Source organism: Eurypyga helias, unplaced genomic scaffold, assembly GCF_000690775.1.
Source record: "Eurypyga helias isolate BGI_N326 unplaced genomic scaffold, ASM69077v1 scaffold18541, whole genome shotgun sequence".
Classification (NCBI taxonomy): Eukaryota; Metazoa; Chordata; class Aves; order Eurypygiformes; family Eurypygidae; genus Eurypyga; species Eurypyga helias.
The window spans coordinates 23205-36251 of record NW_010231706.1 but is presented as its reverse complement, the minus strand read 5'-3'; the positions used below and the strand labels follow the sequence as shown (position 1 = coordinate 36251).

Sequence of the window (13047 nt, the reverse complement as noted above, 5' to 3'; positions counted from 1 at the left end):
GTTATGGGAATGATAAACGCAAACCCAAAGCTTGCAGTGTTTGGGAATATATAGTTATGTTAGGTGGGTGGTTGTATTTCCCATAAGTCACAATAGGCAGAGGCTAAAATAAGATTTCTTTCTTATTCTTTTCTTTTTTTTTTTTTCATAAAAATAAGGAGGCAACCTCCCGTGGGATTCAGAGGTAGCATCTTTTATTAATATTGCATGACATGCAGCCTTCCTCATCTGCCTCATCATGGAGAAGTCAAGAAGATGATGGCCATGACGTATCCATACTGACACGTAAACACGTCCCTTGCCTCAGTGCAACCAGATATCGACTGGGTAGTCCTGTTACCATTCCTCCCAGGACTTTGATATATACTACTGCCCAAACTGCCTGGTCCATATGGATCCAGGTGGGTCTGCTGGAGCCATCAGGCTTCACCTTTGGGCTGCAGAAAGGGCCTACCATTATCAAGCAAGTCATTGTTAATGCAAGATCATCTCTTCTAGATGAAGATAGAATGGGATGAGATGTCATCACAGCAGCGTGCGTGATGCATTTGTTACAAGGTGTTGCTTGGTGCCTGAGTAACAGCACAAATGACTATGGCAGTGGCACTGAGTCCTGCTCTGCTGCTTGTGAAACAGGTTAGAGTGTCCAGCAGCAGGGAAATGCCAGAATGTCTCTCAGCAGGGCACTGCACACTCACCAGCTGATGTAGTATTTTTAATAAAGACAGACACAGGTCTTTATTTCTATCTTCTAAAGCTCACTGATATGCCAGGCTGCATTACCCTATGTGTCAAGCTGATAGCATTAAATTGCTAGGAAAGTGCCATACTGGCCTGTGGAAAAGGTATTGCTTTAATAGAGCCAGTGTGTTGGGATAACAGGCTGGATGGCTTTTCTTTGGAGGAGCCATAATCATCCCTGCTGCAGTGGTGGCTGTAAGCTCAGACGGAAGCTGGGGACCCATTAGAGCAGGTACAACACCAGCACACAAGGAGACTCCTGCATGAAGGGGGTATGTCTAGACAGCCAAACTGGGACAGAGTATCCAGGTAAAATCCTTGAGATTACCCAGCCTGCAGAGAGCTGGGAAGGGTGCCCTCAGCCTGCCCCCTGTCCATGGAGGTTGTGTTTCCTCCAGTGAAAACGTTGTCCTGACCTCTCCCACCACCAAGGGTCACTGCCCTGACCTTTGTTGTCATGCCAGATCCGCACTTTACAGAGATCTCCCAGGCTCAGCATGTCCGAGAAGCTGAATTCGTCCATCTGGTTCCTCTCAAACTTGTTAGACTTGTTGGACTCCTTCAGAGCCAGGGTTCCGCTGTCTCCGTTCTCTCCAAACAGGATCAAGGACACGTTGGCGTCAGTGCCTGCTCCTGGAGGGAGGGAACAAGACACATCGTCGTGAGCTATCCTTCCACTTAGGGCTGACATCCAACCCCTGGTCGCATGGAAATGGAGGCAGCAAAGGCAGGCTGGAAGAGGCTGCAGTGATGCTCGGGTTTCTCTGGGTGCATCCCACAAACTCCAGTGAATTTGTGCAGGATCCTGCAAAGATCACACCCCATGATATCTAACGAGACAGGTCTTCCAGCCCAACTCCCTGGTACAGCTGGAAAGTTTGGCCCTTGCATTTAAGGTCTGCAATACTAATAAGTAGGAGACTGCTCTGATGGAGCATGTTGCAGAGGATGTCAGTGTTACAGCTCCCATTTTTCCAAGGTAGCTTGGGAAGCAAAGTGACTTACCCAGCAACATTTGACAATCTATGCAAGAGCAATAAAGAACATAATTAAACTTTTCTAGACACAAGGACCTGGGCTTCCCACTGGGCTGACGCCCTTTTTCCACACTTTGATCTCCTTCTGCAGTTCCACAACCTCCTCCCAGCTGTCCTGCTGCACACAGGACACTTCGGCTGGATTCTGCCTTGTGCTGCTTTCCCTGTGTTGTGTGGCGCAGGGATTTGGAAGCAAAGTGCAGACCATCAGACAAACTTCTATGGCATCTTGGGGCCCGGTTTTCCCTCCCACAGGTCTTCCTTCCTTCTATGCTCCTGTTTCTCAAAATATTGTTCGTGCTGTGTTAATGGTATAAATCCCTTTCTCATACAAGTTTACCTTGTCAAATCCCACCCTTTTTATATATATGTTAGGAAAAGAAAATATCTTTATTACCTGATACTGTATTTTGTATGCCTATGACTGCTCATATTTTGCTGCAGAGAACAGCGACATTGTTAATTTTCATGGATTTTGGAGAGTTCAAGACAAAACCATCACCTGCAGTGACCTTACCAACATTTTAGCTGAAGGTGTTGGAGCAATTTTACCTGGCATTAGATATAATTTGACCAAAAATATCATTTTTTTGTTTTCGGTGCCAGGATGAAAAAACAGATTCATAGAAAAAAATCTGATTCCACCTGGGCAAGCACTCATGGCTGTGTCAGAACCAAAGCCCTTAGATTTTGGGAAAAAAAAAAGAGATCCTCGAGACCAAATCTGTCTTACAAAGAAACTCAGCATCTGCTGCCTTCAGTTAGATAGCCCAGCTCTGGAAATTCTAACTGCCTGCCAACCCATTTCTTACACAAGAGGATCGTAAATCCACTTTGGACCACACGGACAGTACTTCTCACAGCTACATTCACAACACAATGCAGAGACAAAGTCAGGGGGAACAGAAAACCATTTGAGAAATCTACCCCTTCTTCAGGATAATTATTTCAATAGAGAAATCAGGAAGAAATCACAAGTCTTCTGAGGATTGAAAAAAAAAAATATTAAATGTAGGAATAAAAAAAGAGGATAAAAGAGTCAGACATAGAAAAGGCAAAGCAATATTTGGTGTCCATGTGAAAAATTGCCCATGTTAAATTTGGGCTAATTTTCAGCAGTTCCCTGGGAAGACCTTACGAAGGGAGAGAAAGCGTCAGGGATTCAGGCAGTTCATCTTGGCAGTACCTTTTACAACCCTAAAGCTTGCTGAGGTGAGGAACAAAGCAAACTAAAGTCCATTTCCTTACAAGGAGCAGAGTCCCAATTAATGCGAGGTCTCAAAAAGCACAGAACCAACTGTTTCTTAGCAAAATCTTCCCTGCGGGAAAAAGCTTATGAGGGCCTCATGCCGTGACATTTCCCTCACAAGCAATTAGCAGGAGATGGGAAAGAAAAGAACAGAAATTGCTGAATCAATGTACATTTCACTTAGTTGGGTCTCTGATTTGTTGTTGTTGTTGTTGTTGTTAATTCCAGGAAACTGTCAGGCACATTTAGGCACTGTAACAATTTTGACAAATGAAGAGATGAAGGTACTGGGGTTGCACAAGTTGGCAATGAGTGTGATAGTTCGTGGGTCGATACTGGGGTCTGCAGCACTGAACTTTGTCATCAGCATCCTCAACCATGACAGGGTGCATCCTCAGCAGATTTACGGATAACATTAAATTCAGGGGTGTGACTGACATACTGACTGGCAGAATTCCAACCCAGGTGGACCTTGAGGACTTGAGGACTGGGCAAGCAGAAATCCCATGAGGTTCAGCAAGGAGAAATGCAAAGTTCTGCATCTTGGGTGGAATAAACTGTATATGCTGGGGAGTTGAAGACGCAGAGGTTGTAACAGTGACATTCACGTTCAGGCTGAATGTGAGCTAAGAGCAAGTTGTCAGTGTTCGATGCAAACCATGTAACTCGTTACATCAGGAGGACTACAGCCAGCAGCTGAAGGGAAGCTTTTATCCCCTTTGCTCAGCACTAAAGGGCCCATATTTAGACCATGGTGCCAGCTTGGGTCCCTGGGTCCTATCGAGACACTGAGGAGGGCTCAGCAGATGGTTGCCAAGATGGACAGGAGCTGGGGCATACAGCTGTGTGGAGACGCCAAGGGAGATGAACCAGGGGAGGTGAACAAGTGACCCTTGACCCTGTGGAGGGACAGTGATAACAATTATTAGAAGGCCAATGACATCCTGGCCTGCATCAGGAGCAGCGTGGCCACCAGGGTCAGGGCAGGGATTGTCCCCCTTTACTGGGCACTGGTGGGGCTTCACCTTGAATACTGTGTTCAGTTTTGGGCCCCTCACTCCAGGAAAGACACTGAGGGGCTGGAGCGTGTCAGGAGAAGGGAATGGAGCTGAGGAAGGGTCTGGAGCACAAGTCCTGTGAGGAGTGGCTGAGGGAGCTGGTGGTGTTCAACTTGGAGAAGAGGAGGCTCAGGGAGACCTTATGTGGCTCTCTACAACTCCCTGAAATAAGGGCACAGAAAGGGGTGGGGTTGGTCTCTTCTCCCAAGAGACAAGTGATAGGACAAGCTGAAATGGCCTCAAGTTGTGCCAGGAGATGTTTAGGTTGGATATTAGGGAAAATGTTTTCCTGGAAAGGGCTGCCAGGCATTGGAAGGGTCTGCCCAAGAAGGTGTTGGAGACACCATCCTGGGAGGTGTTTAATAGATGAGCTGATGTGATGCTCAGGGACATGGCTTAGGGTTGACTTGGCAGTGCTGAGTTAACGGTTGGACTCAATGATCTTAAAGGTCTTTTCCAATCAGAAAAATTCATAGAATTTTTCTGTGCTGTGAATATGTGCTGTGAATATGTCAGACCATACCCCAAGGAGCCACAGCCACAAATTGCTGAGGAGCTTCAGGCTGGGCATCAGGAAAAAATATATTTATGATTAAAATTGTACAGGTCTGTATCAGGTGCCTGGGGAGGTGGTGGGTCACACCCCTGGAGGAGTCCAAGACTCAGCTGGTAAGAGTCTTAGGTGATTTGACATAGTGTTGGAAATAGCCTTTTGAGCAGGCAGATGGATGAAATAACCTCCAGAGGCCCCTTCCAACAAAAGTGTCCATGATTTTGTGAATCTTACTGAGCAGCTGCATCTTTTTTAAACAAACTGTAGCCTTCTGAGGCCAAAGAATGTTCTTCTTTTGACTTAACAGAGACTTGGATAAGGCACTAGGAACTGACACCAACTGTCCTAAATTATGTAATTTGTAGGCTGTAGCATAGCTGACAACATACTAATTAATCTTATAACAGCAGAGATAAAAACCTCCTGCTTTGTTAATGCTTTGAAAATGAGAAAGCAGTATTTATTCTTGCTCCATCTTTATTGCATTACCATATATATGATGCCTGAATATCGAATACAGAAAGTCTGTGTAAATCAAAATTAACAGGCAAGGGTAATTTTATGCCACAGAAAGAGCCATCAGATGGTCTGGCTCCACTGCAGCTGTGTCTGTGGGTCATACCTTCCAGAAAATTAGATTGTGAGTTACTTCTCTTATAAGATCAGAAGTAAATCAAGATCTTGGTTTTAACCAAAGATAACCCATCTGATATGGTTGGTTGGAACTAGATGGTCTTTAAGGTCCCTTCCAACCCAAACCATTCTGTGATTCTATGACATGGGATGTGTCTGCCATAACAACCCTTATCTGTGTGCACACTTAGAGCTGCCACTTGTGGTACTTCTGGTGGCCTCTGGATTTGACCTTTGAAAGAGAGGAGTCTTTCCCTGAGATTACATGATCATCCAAGTTGAATGACTTCTGGGAAGCCAAACTGTAACTCAGAGGTTTCTTTGAGGAGAAATCAAAACAGGACTGTTGTTAAATAAGTGTGTATGGTGGGGAGGAAATTAATGTTGCTTTCTAGTTTGCTGCAAGACATTTTTTATGGGATTAGTTTTCCTTAACTTTAGGCACCAAGCCTAAGCTATCTGAATCTGATGAAGACAGAGTGACAGAGACCCTGCAGAGGATGATCCAGACCACTGATTAAGACTCCTCTCCCAGACAAACTGACCAGAGACAGTTTAGTCTAGAAGGAGTTAAGATCACAACTATATTTTTTTTTAAAGTGACAAATAGGTGAGATGATAGATTGTACCCTACATTTTCTTTTTTTGTTTGTTTCAATGCCTCTGGTGCACTGGAAAGTTGAAAGCTATTGCAGAGAAAAACTTTATACCTAAGAATAAACACACCTGATTCTATTCACTGTGGAGCATTGCTGTCCCTAGACAATGTCAGTGTGGCAGGAGATGATATAACAGGTTTAAACTCACCATCAAGGATAAAATATCTTTTTTCCTGAATTGGTCCAACCAGGAGTAAAGGTGGAATACATAATGATCAAAGAGGGGAGATGGTTCATGACTTGTACCCTCTTTAGATAAGCTGGATAAAGTTCAGCATTATGTCAGTGTGCTGTGTGATCTAATCATAAACAGACTCTCTGAAACCTCTTTGTAATCTGCTCTTTCCTACTGGTTGTCACTGTTCATAATGAAATAAAATGTTTCATCATTAATACCCGTCATCCTTCATTCAATGGGAAGGGCAGATCTGTCTGCTGTTGCTGTCATCTTCTATTCTCCTCTCATTTCTATTTCCATCGCCTTTGTGAGTTAGGGCTGGATTTCAGAAAAAGGTCACAGAAAGAGCTACCATTATATTAGATGGATTTCCAGAATCATAAACAAATCTTCCTCTCTCTCTCTTTTGTTTTTCATATTTCACTACATGTTTTTCAGACAAGCAGCAGGCAGAGCAGATAGATATAAAATGGTGAGGTGGCATGAAGACACTCTGCCAGGGAAATTTTGATATTCTCAGATCAAATCTCACAAACTGCAAAATTAACCACTGGTAAATCCAGGTAAAAAAAATTTAAAAGGAAAAAGAAGGAGAGGCAGTGGTCAGGAGGTGGTTATGTGCACTGGTCTGGCAGCGTCCCCTCTGAGGGTCAACCTTTAAACAATGCGTCTGCAAGATAATGCCTAACTTGCCCCATTTTGGCACAAGGCAGCTTGTATGTCATTGCAGCTTTCATTGAGCAGCCTGACAGAAGTTCTCATGAAGCAAGGCACTGATCCCAGGAAATGACAATGAAATCCCATTTGTTGGCTCTTGAAGCTCTGCAGCTTTCATTATATTCAGTTCCATCTCTTCTATCTGGTGTGCATTTAGCGATGGTTTTGCAGAGCCTGAGATCACTGGTCTCAAAACGCTTGGAAAAAGAGGATGAATTATTGCTCCTCTCCGGCCAAAGTAGATAATGCTGACCAAAAAGCCTGGGGCCCACCAACTTTCACCGTAACTTTTGTTATTCCTACAAGGATAGACCTGACCAAAAAGAAAAAGGGGCTCCTGATCATTGCAACATGGTCTGCCAACAACTTCTGTTAGGGTGTCTTCAGAGGAAGCAGTGAGCAGTCAAACATAGGCTTTGTGGCTATGTATTTTATGGAATGCTCAAATGAGGATGAATCCCACAGCATAACAGTCCTGATGAACAACCAGCCAAACTGGAGGGGCTCCGGCATAGTAGGGCTAAATTATGCTTCTTTAAACATAATTTCAAACTAAGCAGGAGATGTTTTCCATTGCTAAAAATCAAACTTTATACTAGAAAAGTAATCAAATATCCACCATGGACTTGCCTCCAACATCACTGGTTTTAACCTGAAGGGTGTATGTCGTGTCCTCCATCATTTGCTCATCATCTATCACGGCTGGCATCTCGCACACAAGACTTCCCTTGGCATTTTTCAGCTTAGACAGCCATTCACCGTAGGTAAATGTGGCTACTTCTTGATTAGTGAGGTTCTTGAGGACGATCTGTGAAGAGCCAAAATAAGGGGGGAAAAAATCAGCTAAATGTCAACTAACATGTGAACGAGGGCAAAGATCAAAGCTATAATGTGCACAATGTGGTAGATCATGTGTAGAGCTTGGTCACAGCTACAAAATCTGTACTGAGCTCTTCTGGGCTAACCAGAGCTGTCAGTAAGGACAATATTTGCTGTGGTGAATTGCCCTGAGGAATGGTCTTCATAATATTGGATGTTTTCACACACAGGGTAAAACATAAGAAGAAGTTTGCTCCTCTGACATAAGTTATGGACAAAGTTCACCTCTCAGAGAGTCAGACCTTTCCTGGAGGGCAGTATGGAATTAAGTCTAGAGAAGTAACAGCTTTATTGAAAACTTCATTACCTCTCCTTGAAGTACAAGTTACCTTTCTTTTGCCTGCCTCCCCTGTGCAAACACACAGCAATCATTGTGGAGATATGCAAACCAAACCCAAACAAGTTACAGCAACGCACAAGATAAAATTAGGCCAACAAAACTTAACACTTCACACTCTTCTCCTTCTGAGAAAAGGTGACAGAACAAACAGTATGCAGCAGATATTAGTCACACTGTCTAATGTATCATGGGAAGGAGCTCAGATGCTGTGGTGACAAGAACAGAATAGGAACCTAATGAAAGTCCCACCTTTATGTGTCCTGTTGAGTGTGGGCTCAGTGGAGTATCAGTCTACTTGGAGACAGGCATTACACTTGACTACAGTAAAACCAGTAAATTCTCACTAAACTGGGGGAGTTGGAGGGAAGGAAGGAGACAGGGCTGCAAATTACCATTTTTTGTACCATCCAACAGAAATGGAGACCACACCTGAGTGAAGCAGTGCATCAAGAAACAGTGTCTTGCGAGGCACATCTCTGCAAAGGCCATGGAAACATGAGCCCAGACGCATCAGAGAAGTGTGACACGATAGTAGGAAGAAACAAATCATGGAGTCATGGAAAATGTCAAGTTAAAAGGGACACATGGAGGTGTCTAGTCCCACCTCCTTCTCCAAGCAAGTCTAACTGCAAGGCCACGTCCAACTGAGTTTTGAAAATCTTCAGGGGTGAAGATTACCCCAGCACTGTGGGCCTCCATCCTAGGGCTGCATTACTCTGATTGGGAAGATATTTTTTCCTTATATCCAATCAGGATTTTTCTTGCTGTAAGTTGTCCCCATTGCCTCATACCCTTTCACTGTTCACCTCTGAGAAGAGACTGGGTCAATGGTCTCTGTAACCTCCCTTTAAGCAGCAGAAGACTGCAATTCGATTCCCCCTTAGCTTTTTCTTCTCAGGGCTTAAAAACCCCATTTACCTTAGCCTTTCCTAGTGTGCCATATGCTTCAGCCCCTTGACTATCTTGGTGACCTTCTGCTGCACTCTCATATATCGGCCTAAGAAACTTATAGAACTTATCTTGAGATAAAACGCACTCAAATTCTCTCCTCAAACTGCATGTGTCCCAATCCATGCACTTCTCTTGACCCCAGCCAAGCTTTGCTGGAGCCTTTAGCAGTTCAAAAGAAGAACATTGCTCCAGGTTATAAAAAACTGTTTTGAAGAAGGGAGTAGCTACACTGAAGATGAAGCAGTAGCTGTGCTATTTGTGCATTGTACAGTTCCGTGGGTAGAACACTCTTCTGGGGTTTTCTCTCTGCCTGATGCTTAACAGGGATCTGTAAAACAGCACCTTCATCCCAGAGGTACAGGACATTTTAGGCTGCTGAAACTGTCCCACTTTTCTAAAAAGCTGCTTATTCACAGCCAGTGACACTATTGCTTTGTGATCAAAAAAACTGCTCTGTGAGTCAAGATATTGAATCAAATCTTTGCTTTCAGCCAAGCAGAAATAAGGTCTCCACCACCCCAGCTGGTACCCTCTCTACTGGGGCAGAGACCAGAAGGAAGTCTCTCTCAGGGTTGCATCAGCAATGCCTACATCCTCTTAGAAGTACAACCTGGAAACTTTTCTTTGGCTAAAATTTGCAAATGTATATTATGAATAATCTCAGGTTGACTGAAAATGCCTATTTTTTGCCTGGGTGCATAAACTCTTCACTGGAAAAGGTTCAGCCAATTCTACCTCTGCCCTGCTTGGGAATGGCAGTGACACTTAGCAGCAAAATGTCCTGAGCAAAGCTTGCAGGGAAATGTCAGGAAAGCGACGGGGGGTAGAAACAGATTAGAGTTGCCAGCTGGAGTGCACCCGCAGAGAGATGAGACCTCTTTACAAACAGCCAGGCTGTGCCCAGCGCTCCAGATGCTGCCTGGGAAAAGCCGTCTGGCTACTAAAACAACTGGAGCAAAATGCCCGCTCCAACTCCAGCCCCACACCCGGGATGAGTGATTTCACCCATGTGCAGCTGGGTGTGAGCAGTCGGCACAGACAGAGCGAGCAGCCTCCGCTCCCTCGGTATGGGATGCTGCAGAAAGGAGCGGACAGGAGCGAGAGATTAATTGTACGAGCATCGTTTGCTCAGGGGACATCACGGCAAGGGGCATGGAGGCAGCAGGAAGACTGCTCAGTCACAACTTGGGTACGCTGCCGACCTTTCCTAGCACGAGCTGCCTGAATGCCGGGCATCCATCCCAAGCACGTCGTGTTGGCCGTCCCTACGGTCATTAGTGAGAGATGGGTGTCACCAGGGGAGCACTGCATCCCACCCATGATGGGGGCAGGTAAACTGCCCTTCAAGGCATCTCCTCCTGTCTCAGATCTCTCTTTCTGCTGACTACAGAGGAGACCTAAATAGTTTGGTAGGAGAGGTGAAAGCTGAACATAGCATTTTCAATGACAAAAATAGCACAAAATGAATCCCTTCCTACAAGGAGATGTTTGTGGGTGTTGCACACACAGAGGGTGATGCAGGATTTTGATGTGGATCATAAGGGTCAAGGAAGTCATCTCAGGGAGCTGAGCTGAGGCTATTTTTACTTTCTGTCTGTTCCTCTCAGAAAAATTAGATACCACTCAGCAATGAGACTGCTGGTTTAGATTGCATCTAAGCTATTTTTTAGGATATCCAGAGCCTTCTGTGGACATTTTGTATGCTTTTAAGCTCAAACCTTATCACTAATTATGCACAAGTTTTAACTGGGCTGTAGAACAACTACAGAAATTAAAAGGAAGTGAGAGTACATATGAATAAATGTTAATAATTTGCTTTGTAGCTGAGCAAATATTGCAGCTGACAGGAACTTTAACCAGCAATCTGAAATTAATTGTGAGCTGTATGCTGTAACAGAAAGATTTGACACATCTGATCATTTGGTTTAACTCAACCCAGCCTTCTCTCAGCTGCAGTGTAAAACACGCTCTGCAAGGCCTCACACCCCTCTAACACCAAAATACATAGGTCCTGGGTTTCATCTTCAAAGACATAACCACACGTTTTTATGGTTCTGTTGCATGTCATTAGTCGTAGCTTAAAAACAGGGTGCTCTGATTGTGAAACAAAAGGACTTTGTTGCAAAGAACAACAGTCAGCTTCAGTGATTGTCTCAAATTCTCTTAATCTCCTTTATAAAAAGGAAAAAGTACTGAATAAAGACCAAGTCCCACATTCAGGATTATTTGTGACGTTTGAATGCAATGCAATTAGTGCCTCATTAAGACAGCTTCTTATCTGCCTGGCTTTGACAGCACAAAGTAACATTAAAATTCTGAGGGAAGCAACCCTGCAGAATTCAACAGCCTTACAATTCCTGTTACTTCACTCAGAGAGCTCTCATCCCCTCTTATTTCTAGCTTTTCAACTTCATTTCTAAGACACTGGGCAGCAGGTGAAATCATTGTGTAAACAGAAGAATAGGCTATCCCAGGAGGAGGCTTCCACAACATGCATTTAGATACGTTTCCTGATTAGAAGCCACATTTTTTTTATGATGAGGGTGGTGAATCACTGGCACAAGTTGCCCAGAGGAACTGTTGATGCCCCATCCCCGGAATCATTCAAGGTGAGGTCGGATGGAGCTCTGAGCAACCTGGTCCAGTGGAAGGTGTCCCTGCCCATGGCAGGGAGTGTGGATTAGATGGCCTTTCAAGGTCCCTTCCAGCCCAAACCATTCTGTGATTCTATCACTCTATTCCCTGATTTTTCAGAAACACAGAGCAGTGGCAGGGTATCCTGATGTCAAAGACCATGAGATGCAGCATTAGGTCAGTGGAAAATGCCCAAACTTTGTGTCGCTTCCAGCAGTAGTGAGATCAGAAAGCGTTGCTCAGCTTTAGAGAGTTTTGTGGTATGTCTTTCCATGCATAGCAATAATCAATAACATACATTCTAGCTCACCACGCCACTAATCAAATTTTGTTCCCTCTAGAGTATTAAGTATCAGTGTTTAAATCTTATTGCCACGTTCGGTGCAGTTTGAATCTTTGGCACCAAGTCCGTTACTTTGTGGAGATTCTGAATGAAATTTTAATATATTTTATCTAGGCAGAAAGGAAAAAAAAGGACTACACTGCTTGTAAATTGAATGTTTTGGCTGTGTACAACATCATTGATAATTCATGCATTTTAATTGGTATTTACACACTTCTATTCCTGGTAAACTAAAAGCAGTATAAATTATGACCAGCAACGTTTTACAAAAAGACCAAAGAGAATTAAAAAGATCATTTATTGTTATTTTACTAGAACAAGAAAACTGAGAATATCCTGTAGATAAATGGAGCAACAAATGGTTAATTACGGGGTTGATGGCTTAATCTAGCTTCTCATTTCACTGTGCTAGTTAGCACTAACTGTGAACCATCTGTCTGAGAGTTTAGCACTACCCCCACAAGTATTTCATTATGCAGTTTTAATATGCACTTTTGACAGAAATGGAAATGGGCTCAGATCAGTTTTCATGTCACACCAGGCTACATAAGTTTTCAAGGCTGGAATACAAATCAGAGAACACAAATCCTTCCTCCCCTCTTCCAGAGCACTCCTGTCCTCACTCTCTGCCTGGGAATGCAAATGTTATGTTTACCTTTGCAGGGAAGGTGGGAAAGAAAACTAATAAATAAAGCTCTCTGCTATCACTGGAGCCAGAAGATCCTCACTGCTCTATATCTACAAGAAAAATAGAAACTACGTGTACAATTTTCCAAAGCTTCTAAAATATTAGTCCCAAAGAGTTGCGTGCACGGTCTCACTGAAGTTTCTGTAGAGCTACAGGAGGGCTGTAAGCCCACCAGAGTGGCCAAATGAGAGTCTATTTTGCCTGCTTCTCTCAAAAAACCTTGCTGCGGGTGGACAGTCCAGGAGGGTGGACAACTGGACAGACCTGGCGACACGACATGTGGAGGTGCCACCTGCCACTGAAGAGGTCACTGTCCCTTGCCTTTGAGATATTGCTAATTCATGACTGGAAGATCTGGAATGCCTCTGGATGAATAAGCTTTATTTG

The 13047-nt window shown here is 44.0% G+C and overlaps 1 protein-coding gene across 1 annotated transcript in view; it reads right to left on the bottom strand.

The window, feature by feature from the left end:
* Positions 1–1188: 1188 nt before the first annotated feature.
* Positions 1189–13047, bottom strand: part of LOC104516751 (lipoxygenase homology domain-containing protein 1-like) — a gene marked incomplete at both ends in the record, with an annotated part of 33633 nt that continues 21774 nt past the window's right edge. The window contains 2 exons of the mRNA XM_010161183.1: positions 1189–1374; positions 7456–7633. Of these exons, the coding sequence (XP_010159485.1) occupies positions 1189–1374; positions 7456–7633 (364 nt within the window). The remainder of the gene's footprint in view (positions 1375–7455; positions 7634–13047) is intronic.